The following is an 11,770-nucleotide window of genomic DNA, read 5'->3' as shown; positions in this document are numbered from 1 at the left end:
ACAGGATAGGCAAGCGGAGTTTCACTGGCTGCTGTTAATAACACAGTCAAATATTTTTCTACCGAAACGTACCGTGGTAAAAGATGTTTCATTTTAAAAATGCAAGGAGGTATTTGAATGTTTGGAAAGAAAACTCAAAGAAATGCTAACATACTATATACTGCAATCTTGAAGAACAAACAAATGCTAACTATCGTATGATATGATTAAGTATAATTTATATCTAGGTACTACATTGTTCACTTTGAATCAACGTGCACATATATTCACTGAATATTTCAAAGTTTCGTATATTTCTCTATCTGCTCATACCGGCGTATATAAGTTTTGAAAGGATTGAAATGTAATGTACCGTAAGTATTCTAAGTTTTTGGACACACACAATGTTCGGACATCCCATATTTTAGCCAAAATAATTTTGTTCATGTGTTTAAATTTTGGACAAACGGAATTAAGTCGTTAATTAAAGACTATTAATTTTCTGGCAGTATATTTTACAGCGCATTTTTACCAGAATTCTTTCTTGTTTTTGCTTTTCTAGTGACCATCCGATCATGGGCTTTTAGTCTATTGGCTAACCAATAGACTTTACCAACCGCCTTTCGAAAAGACGCCTTGTTGAGTGTATACATGCGGTAAATATGCCCGGATGTAGTAGAATGTTTGCAGACGAAATAGATAAAACATTTTATATAGATTTTTGTAATTCTAACAATTTTTCACTTTGAAACTTTTTCTAAGATTTTCTTCTTAGAATTTTTCTAAGACCATATTAAGTGATTTTTTCTTAGACCATTTTAAGAGCAAAAACATTTTCAGAAAATTAATTTCGTTCGTAAAAATATCTGTTATTGGCAAAATCGAGGGCTTTTGCGGATTTACGCGTGTAAGATTACCACTGCGACGAACAAGACAAAATGGCTACTTTGCCAAACAATGTGTTTCATGCAAATACGCAATTGTAATGTGAAGTAACAGTTGAATTGTACATCGAATTATCTTACAAAATTTTAAGAAACATTCACGTTTATAAGACAAAAACTAAGACAATATCATAGTTATAGTAAACAACAACAACATAAAATAAAAATTCTTAGTGACGATTTTGTCAGAGACAGTTTCAGAATGACGCCAAAGGTTTGCTGTAGATGTAATATTTCCTTTCTGCTTAAGTGCATATGCGATCGTAACAATATAATGAGAAGCAACAAACAAAACAACAAAAATAAAGATATAACTTTGATCTTAGCTTCCGAAAAAAAGGTCGTTCGGTGTCGTAACAATAATGGTGTCATGATAACGTTGATTACAACCTAGTACAAATATCTCAAAGGAGCCTGTAAAAGTTATGAGAAATATTTACTTCATCTTTTTAATAAACATACAACGGACATATCTTTATGGAACTATTCTTCCCATTATTAAAACAAGGGCATACATAAACGTCCTGCCAATCAGAAATAACATTTAAATCGGGCTTTTACTTGTGTGCCAAATACCAAGCTCCCTTGAAACGTGTTTTGATTTTCCGAATGACAAATGGTGTTTTGCATTATTTCATCACTTCTTGTTTTATTTATTCTTACTTTTTCTTTACTTTTTAAATTTTGATAGCCTTTAAGAATTTCATTCGGTCAACTATTCCTTAAACATTTACTTCAGAAGACACTTCCCTGTATCTTGCCAACAGACTTCTAATGCCGTCGGCGCTCTCGTTATTACCGGATTTAGGTAATAAAATCTGTCAGTTGAATGCCTGAGGGCAAAGGACCATACATTTGCGTTATAGGTAGGGCTGTAACGAATACACTAGGTGACGAATACGATACGTATCACGAATACAGGGTGGCGTATACGAACATTTATTCGCGAATATGAATTTCAATGAACAAAAGTAATACTGACAACTTGACATGACATTATATAGTATACGACTATGAGTATTTATCAATTTGATTAATTGAGTATTATTGCATACTGAAAATATTAAATATAACACTTTGAAATAACAAAACACTGACAAGAACGGCTTAAACTTTGAATACAGTTTTGAAACTTTTGAGAAAACATGACTAGTACCAACAAAATCCTTGAGTAGAACAATTAAGAGTCAACAGCTGACACATTAGTGAGTCGTGTATTTGGCAGGCGGGTCAACGATATCAATAGCATTCGCTTTGCTAGGCTCCATGTTTGTTGATAAGTTGCACAATCATTTTCATAAAGACACAAAAGAAATTCCATCTGCTAATCCTTTGTGTGTATGTTTGAGCATCAAATCTCTCGTATTTACCTTAATAAACAACTATCGAAAGATTTTTTAATTCGATGTCGTAAATATTCAACCAATGCCTGCCATTTTTGTCCATAATTTCACTGTGTAACATAGTGGATGGGGTAAACATGATGAAAAACGCTGGAATAAGGAGCAGAACTTTTAAATATAGGGGTTTATTGTATGAACCTTCATTTGTAAGGTAAGATAAGATATTTAAACTTTCAAACTCGAAACCACGTTGTTTGTATTCGTCAAATATTCGGTGCGGGAGGTGGCGAATAACGAAAACGATTCGTCCACAGCCGTATTCGAGTAATTCGAATATTCGAATGTATCGTTACAGCCTAGTTACCCTAGTTATATTGTAAATTACCATGAATACTGGTAATAAACAATGGTTTCACACAAAAGCATTTCAAATGATGTCGTATTAAGGAAGCAATATGTAAAATGTTTTTACTATTTCTGGTAAAAAATGCAAAGATGTGGACTAGTTTTTATTTCAAAGCAGAGAAATAAGATTTCAACTGAATAAAAGAATTGCACTTTATAATGTTTTGTTTTTATTACTATAAAATAATTGACAAACAAACATAACATTCATGTCTCTAAATTTTCGGACAACTGTATTGTTTGAATATTTTTTGTATCTCATTTACGAGTAAATACGGTACTATTTATGAACTGTATAAACAATCATCTATTAATAGTGAATGAGTAAATTGGGGAACCCATGATTGATAGAGAAACGAGTAAATTTGGGAACCCATCTAGATGAACTCACAGTGTGCATCACTGTTGTGTCCACAACATTGTTGTTAGTGCTTGAATAGACTTTACAAAACGTTTAAACTTTTGTGAATCAATACTCTAAAATGTTTAAAATACATTAAATGTATACTCTTTTCAAAAGTGGACTAACGGCAGGCAACAAGAGGTATGAACCAATATATCTCTTTTTATTCATTCGTTTAGGGCATTTGCTTTTTATATGCGCGTAAAGCGGCATTTTTTATAAGTTTCAGACGTGATTCTGATATAATAGCACATATATAATTACAATTATTACAATAACAATTAACTTCTACATATTAATTAAAAATAATAGTGTTACAAGTCCGTAACATATTATTGTTTTTTATTGTTGAAGATTGATCTACCGAAAATATAATTGAGCTGAAATATGTATCCATCTTTTATTAATTTGCATTTCAATGTAATGCATTTGAAGGGTCACGAAACAATAAAATAGATGATAAACAGAAAACGTTGTTATAATTCAATACCAATTATGCATTAAATTACAAAATATTGATAGTTACAGTTTTATTTATACAATTATTTAAAGGCAGACTTGTGTAGACACTCTAGTTTGTTTTCTTGGTAGAACCTGTATTTGTTTCTATACAACAGCTTTCAAAGTGGCAGGGAACCCGGAACCTCGTGATCATTAGGCAAACAGAACATATTCAACGCCAACGCGAAATCATAAATAAAATAACCATGTTAATGTTATTAAAATACCGTAACGACATAAAAATAGAATAGTATGCTAATATTGCATTCTGAAACTGGTATCAGCAAATAGACGTGTATGAAGTTCTATCGCGCGAAATTGGGCACAGCATCGCGATGATGTTTCTTGACACAACCAACAAGCATGATACCGTATAACAATATGAAGCATAAAAAAAATTACCGAAGCCGGTCCAAACTTCGACATAAATTACAAGCATTCTGCGAAACAATGCAGCAAATACGGGTTACCGTATTTCCGTGTTAACTACAACATGTATTGGTGGCAAAAACTATAGCTATATAATCAATTATTGTAGATGCTAGAATATATGTAAATAACTTAAATCCTATCGCAATAAACGTACTGTAAAGACATCATTAAAATATTGATGAACGCGCAGGAACAAAAACGATTAAAAACCTAGGGAACTTTGTGTATATATGTTTGTGTTTTTTTTCTATAAGAGTTATCGATTTTAAAGTCTTAATGTTGTCAAGCTATGCTGTGATAATTTACAGTTAAATATATTACAGTCTAAAACCTCACAAACAATCTTCTTACACACAACGAAAATGACGAATTTATGTAATATGCCTACATAACGCAGTGCATGGCAAAGTCGATCTTCACATAATTGTTTCTTTTCTCATCACGCAACAATTTTGGTAAAACCCATCAAATCCGTGGTTACGAACAACGCTGACTCATTTAATGCATCTATAGTTGTTACAATAAACTGAGTCTAGATCTTGTTTAAGAATTCGACATAATGTAAAATCGGTCAGCGGTGGATTGTCTGTGTAGTAGGTTTCCCATACATTTAACTTACTCATTACCATGGCGATGTTATTAATACGGTTTTCCCAAATCACACGCCCCCGCATAAATAACACATGACGGCTGACTGATTACGGCAGTGTGACCCGGGTTGAAAGCCAGCAAGCATGTACGGGTTGATTATGTTAATCATACCGAGAAGGGAAGGGTTTCCTCCGGTTAATTGGATTTTAAAAAATTACATTTCTGTGTTCAGTATAATTGGGCAAATGAAAAGAAGTTATATGTATCTGCAATCTCACCACATTGAAAATATGGACTAAATGTATACAATGTAGTCTACAGTCTAAGGCTGTACAAAGGTTCATTTAAGCTGTTACAATGCATTCGTAAACATGCTTGTAGAACATTAGACATTAGCTCTCCATCGTAGTAATGCTTGTGTCGCAGGGTATAAATTCGTCGACATAAGTAACAAATAACTAAATAAGAATTTAAACCCTGTGACACTTGGAAAATATTACTTTCTTTGTTTGCTTTGACAGCAGAGAGAGATTGGATACGTTCGTACAGATTCCGGTAGATTGTTCGATAAGTTTATAGCTGATGGTAGGAAGGATCGTGAAAAACGGTTGTGATTTTTATTGAATGCTGCAAATATTGTTGAAATTATGAAGTTGATAAGGCGATCTTGAACCTTTGCTAGAAGGGATCATTGAAGGCAGATATGGGGTTGCTAGTGAATTACGTATTTAATAGAAGTGAGTCAGTTTGTTCTCCTCTCTTTTAATGGTTCGACAGTCATTTCATTTTATAGATTCTGCAAAGACGACAAACGTGTTGCCCTTCTAATTATCCTTGTCAGGTTGAATCTTTTCAAGTTATATTTCATCTTGTATAGCTATGTTATCCCAGACTACATCAGCGTATTCAAGAATAGGTCTAATAAAGGTTGTGTATATCGATGTAAGGGACTTTCTATCAAGCGTGAACTAAAAAGTTCTCTAAGATTGATTATGTGCCATGCTTTCTTCTTGATTGATTCAATATGGTCATGCCAGGAACATTAGTAGGAACAAATTGAGCCTAGATGTTAATGAGATGAAATCTCAATGAATTTGCGGTCGTAGAGAAAAAGAGAGGGTGAATTATGCGGTTGATTTTCTAGAAGTTACTAAGGATTCGGTTGGGGATGGATTTAAAGCAGCCAACCGCATATCGTCCCAGGAATGGATTTTTGCAAGATCAGAGTTAATATGAGTAGCCGCATCAACCATCGCGCAGTGAATATCTTGTAGAATGTCATTAATGTATACAAGAAAAATTGAGGGACCTTAAGATAAACCCTTAAGGAACACCAGCATTTATGGGTCATAGGTCAGATTGGAAGCCGGAAATAAAAACAGACTACTCCTTTCATTAAAGTGGACTTTTAACCAAATTGAAGATTGCCCAAGATACCACGTAATCGGAGCTTATAAATACGTCCTTTGTACCACACTCTTCGTGCCATCAAATGCTTAGAAATTTCACAAAACGGCCTTTACCCCTTTACCTTCGTCAAGGCCTTTACAAAAGTGATATATTTAGACTAATAGGTTGACAGTGGAATATTTCGGATTGAAATGGGGTTATAAAGTCGGTAGCCCTTAAATGTTTAAATATATGTTTGTATTGAATTATTTCGATACATTTACTTAAAACGCTTAAAAGGGGGATTTGTCTATAGTTTACAACACTCTGGAGATCAGCCTTTTTGTGAAATGCACACGCAATTGCTTTTTTCCCTATTCCGTGTAATCCGACTGATGGAAAAATCTATATAAATATATATCAATTTTATTATCGCAGCAATTGTTTTAATCATTGTTCTGCAAAGTTGTCTTAAATTAGTGTAGTCCCCATCTTTGTATCTCTATATTTTACTTTTAAAATTAGACCCAGCTTTTGGTTGCAGTTTATGACGCAGTTTGCTGGACGAACTTGTTTTTTAGGAAAAGGCTCTCCAACGCATCCTTTAAGCCCTGTCAATGAAGATGTTATTATAAAAAGGTCAATAATTGAATTCGCGGTTTCAGTGAAATGAGACGGTCCTTTAGTAATCGGGGTGAGATGATACTGTAAAAAAATAGGTCCGTTTTGATCCTAAACTGTTATTTATTCATTTCGAGAATACAATCATCTGTGATAGCAATGTTATCAATACCGGTGTCAATGGCTAGTGAGATCGAATCGTTTATGCATTTTAGTAAATAAGAGCAAAAGTTAGGTGGTCTAAAGAAAGAGCACAAAAAAAGACGCCTTCCCTTGTTACGTTATTGAACCAATAGACATTCTAGATCTAGTTCTCTAGGTCTGGTCGCTCAAAGAGATCAGATGGTATGTATTCTAGATTGCCTCGATGGGGATCGTTTCGTCTATCCCGTCTAAACGGCGTATGAAAAGAAAGGAAACTTAACTCAGTAACGCAGTGACAACTGTTGAACGAAGCCAAGTTTAAGCAAAGACTAGTATACTATAAAAGTATATAGCATTTCATTCGTGGTGAGAAAACTGTGAATGGTGTTATCAAGAATTTTTAGATTATGTGCAAATGCATCAGTTATTAAAGATGAGAAAGATGCACCAACAGATAAGGAAGATATACCAAGGAGCAGCCAGGCATGGGATTTTGTTAAATATCGCCCTCTCTTAGAAGAATAACCAGCCAGCAAACTAATTCGAACATATTCATTTGTTGAAGCCCTTTACTTTTCATAGTAAGAGACTAGAACAAAGCCTGTCGTCATTCTGTACAAACCTATGTCAGCGTACATTATGTAATGACCGGATGTAAGAGATAATTAGATGAAGAAAGGCAATCGTGAGCCCGAACCGCAAAAATCGGATGACAGTTATTTCGAAATTTATATTGATGCACACCTTATATAATATCTTCGTTTACGGGTCGATGGTGCGCATCTCGGGTGCATCTTTAACGTAGCTTACATGACTTTATACAATAACACACACACATCAAATAAGAGTTCTTAATTCTTGATATCATGCTTAATATTAAGTACCTATACTATTGATGCTTTTTGATACGTTTATAAATGTATATATATTAATGTTTGATCATCATTCAATAAAGGTTTACCCGTAACAACACAACTCAATCGCATGATCATTCACTATTGGTAAACTTTAGTGGTAGGTTCTTCGCTCTTGTTTTCGTCATCTTTAAAGGACTAAGGTTGATCGTACAAAATTAATGTTGTTGCAGGCTTTATATCATCATCTTCCTGATCGGACTTCTGAGCTATGGGGGTATGTTGTTTTTCAACAGTCTGAAGTACTGGCTTTAAATATAAATCTTGTTATTTTACTTTGTGATTTATATATAAAATTTTATATATTTTTATGTTGTCATATATACAAAGGCAGTACGATGTGCTCTCTTATGAAAAGTACTTAATATATGTAACACTTCTAAAAATCAAACTATGTTTATAATATATTGGCATTCATATCTTCACACTGTTTTTTGTTGCTGGTCACATTTCAGATAGTCTGACATGCTTTGTCAACGATAAACCGCACAGGTATAACCCGGAAAATCAGTTGTGTTGTAATGGGATTTACCCAAGAGAACAAAATGGACAAACGATGGAATGCTGTAATGGTACGTATTGTTTATGTATTGAATCAATCTACTTACATAAACAAGCATATTTATATCTGCTATCACGTATGCAGAAGACGTTCGTAACGTTTTAATATGCTCTTTAACAAATATGTTATGGGACACTTGATATGTAATTACATGTTCCCGAGCATAAGCTAGATTATTCATTTACAAGTGTCAGATATGATTCATGCTATTCACAGATACGCAAAGTTTAGTAACTGAAGACAGAGTTCAAGTAAATAGTTTCAGCAGAGTGCGTAAGCCATCTCAAGTTTGCAGGCTCATTTCCTTGCTATTACACGCTTTAAGCGACTTTTAACTGCAACCTTCATCGCTTTGTATTATCTGTTCCGAGACGCTGATGCCAGTTTAAATTATAATTGTATGTTTAATGTCCAATGGTAGTAGTGTTCTGTATTGCACATAATTTCTTTTACCTTAAAAAAATGATCAGCGTACAAGAATTTCCCTGCTAATATGTTTCTGGAGTACCATCATTCATATATATTCAATGCAAAATAATGTATATTGGGCGGCTCAGTCTTCATGTATCATTACAGGCACCATGTATGCTATTCGTTTGCAAAATTGTTGTGCTGGCATCGTTTATAAGCAGGGAAGTAGATACTTATGCCGTGGCAACAAACGTAAAGCTCCCAAATCGCATGTAAGGGTGTGTGTGTTTTTATATTTCTTTAACTAAAAATGCATGGTGAGCAGACTCGTCATTCATTTACTTTGATTTATATTTACTTACATTCTTTTTTAAGGGTTACAGTTTCAAATACTATCATTTCATTGGATTTAGTATCACCTTAGTGTGAACATTGCCTGCTTCTGTAAAAATAATTCTGCAATTGATCTGAATTAAATAGTAACTATTAACGAAAAACAGTAACCTACATATTTATACTCACTATACAAATCATAGCAATGGTTTCCGCCCAAATATAAATTGAATTAAGTATTTTAAATCTCTGCTAGCAAACTCTACATAAGATAATACATACTAATGCAAACGAATTATACATACATGATTTTTACTCTACTTTTTCTCTTAAATATATTCAATATTGATACGCTCATGTTTAATGAATAATAACAAGAATACGCATAAGCTCTACCGCAATATATAAGAACCTACGAGGATTAATGGATTATATTTTTATTGTAGAAACACGATGATACAATTATTGAAAAAATCGTACACGTCATTAAAAAAGACATACTTGAAACAGCCAGTGTAAAGCTGCCAAACCGAAAAGGACCTCCCATATGCCCTTCATGCATAACAGGAATCCACAGCGGACCTGCGGAGAGTAAGAGGAGAAATAGTAAGTCCTTAAATACCAGATACATGGCTTTAAAGATTTGTGCATATTCTGTACCGCGGATTAAATGTATTTTTCAGCATTCACATCATTTATATTTATATAATTCAGCATATATCGGCAAGATAATTTGTTTAGACTACCACTATGAAAGAACGGGGTGGCATGAAAGAAAGGATAGACAAAGACGAGCAAACTAATTTTGGGATCAATTGCTAATTTGCCGCTTGGTAGAGTTATGTTCTGTTCGATTATAATTTACTTGTGATATGTACAGACTGCCCACAGGTGTTGGGTATGTATAAAGTTATTTTTGATTTATATGATGAAATTTACTTCATTAAGTATGTTCGTGATTTTATAGAATTAAATATCCATCTCGGGAAGATTGAAAAGAGGCCACGCGGCCGGTTGCGGCTGCATGTCACAGTGACCCGCCCAAAACGGTATGCAGGGAGGAAAATGACCCTCAAAACACGGAGTGTTTGCCGGGAATGTTTCAAAAGTGGCGTTGACTACGTCATATTAACGAACCAATGGCTGCATTCTTTACCAGAAAAGTCAAGACTTACCGGAATGGATGTTATAGTCCAAAAATATCAATTTTCATTATTTTCCTGCACAATCGACCGTTGGACAAAGACCTTGTGAAGATTATTTTGTCTTAGACGACAAAACATAAAATTTGGTTTTGATAATTTTATCTCAAAATGTGAAGAAAATTGTCCACCTACATGTCAGATCATTGACACTGTCTCATTAATATATTAATCTATGAAATAGTGAGATATATCATCCAAACAAAAACTGCATTGAATTTAATTCATAATTTTTACTTAATAGTGCAGTTTTTAAAACGGCATTTATTAAATACACAACGTTATTACAGAGCTCCAGATAAGGTTTTGTGAAATTCTGAACGTTACTACCAGATTTTCAGAAACAATTCTGAACTCTAAAATTTTATTCTTAACGTTCCTACTAAGTTTTTGAAAAAACTTCTTAACTTTTCAAAATGAACAGAAAATAAATAAGAATGGTTATTTTCATGCAAATAAGCAAAATAAACTTCCGAGCAACTTTAAATATTTATTTAGTGTCTATTCAGTATTATACAATGTTATTTTTTTCAAATACCTTCCTATGCCCCAACTGTGCTTATATTGCATGCCTTCAATGAATTTTTACAAAATTTCACAATTAAAACGGGTCTCCCCTTCAATCTTTTCAACGATTAGCCACGGGCATTGTCTCTTCCACTTGTTCAATGTTTTATTTTGTATAAGTTTGGACCCGTCGTGTCGCGTTTTGTTTTAGCTTTTCTGACTGTGTTGGCAACTGAACATACAACATCGTATAAGATCTTTTCTGTAATGTTTTTCTTAACATTCAACTTCGGTTCACTTTGCGTTAAATATGTTAATAGCGTGATTTTGCACGCTTTGCAGTTTTCTTAGGACGCTCTCTGGGCGCCGCCATTGTTTTTTTGGCAGATACATGAAGACTGTACACGCCGCTTTTATTGGAAAAATGCGCTTTGTTAAATAAACCCGATAACCATTCTATATAAGCACCGAAAAGATATTTAATACGCGGAAAGAAATCAATAAAAATGGATACGAACCAATGTAAAAATAATATTCGTAACTTGATTCTGTAATGTTTAATGGTACGACAAGATTTTAAAATTAATACGTATCGGACTTGAAAATAATTCGTAATTACGAAAATACGATCCTTATCTGGAGCTCTGGTTATTAGATACCATCAACATTCCACGTGTTTAGTTGTGTTGTTCGTCAAAAATGTGTTTATTTATAAGAGTGAACATAGGTTTGATATTAAATATATTTTCTACAATTGCGCATTTGCGGATTGTTACATACATTGTAAGGGCATTTTATATCCATAGAATAGGGCTTATCTCGTTACTTTTACCAAAAACAGGTTTATGGCAAGCGGTTCGACGCATAATCCCAACAAACTAGGTTTCTTATGAGAACCTAGGTTTTCAAATGAGAACTTAGGTTTTTATGAGAACCTAGGTTCTCATTTGAAAACCTAGGTTCTCATGAGAACCTAGATTCTCAGAATGAGAACCTAGGTTCTCATGAGAAACATAGTTGCTTGCGGTTCGACGCATAATCTCAAGAAACTCGGTTTCTCATTAGAACCTAGGTTCTCAGAATGAGAAC

General features: G+C 33.8%; 1 protein-coding gene across 2 annotated transcripts; it reads left to right on the top strand.

The window, feature by feature from the left end:
- The first annotated feature begins 2,382 nt into the window (after positions 1-2,382).
- Positions 2,383-11,539, top strand: LOC127871911 (uncharacterized). Of its 2 annotated transcripts, none has more exons than XM_052415193.1 (6): positions 2,383-2,477; positions 7,840-7,883; positions 8,122-8,238; positions 8,805-8,911; positions 9,419-9,578; positions 9,940-11,539. In XM_052415193.1, the coding sequence occupies exons 1-6, from the start codon at positions 2,404-2,406 to the stop codon at positions 10,224-10,226; spliced, it is 789 nt and encodes a 262-aa protein (XP_052271153.1). In that variant the 5' UTR covers positions 2,383-2,403; the 3' UTR covers positions 10,227-11,539. The 2 variants fall into 2 exon arrangements, with proteins under 2 accessions (XP_052271153.1, XP_052271154.1); XM_052415194.1 differs by lacking the exon at positions 2,383-2,477 and adding an exon at positions 3,064-3,215.
- The last annotated feature ends 231 nt before the right edge of the window (positions 11,540-11,770 follow it).

This window comes from Dreissena polymorpha, chromosome 3, assembly GCF_020536995.1.
Source record: "Dreissena polymorpha isolate Duluth1 chromosome 3, UMN_Dpol_1.0, whole genome shotgun sequence".
Lineage (NCBI taxonomy): Eukaryota > Metazoa > Mollusca > Bivalvia > Myida > Dreissenidae > Dreissena > Dreissena polymorpha.
Note: the sequence above shows the minus strand (reverse complement) of the source record. Positions and strands in the feature narration are given on the sequence as shown.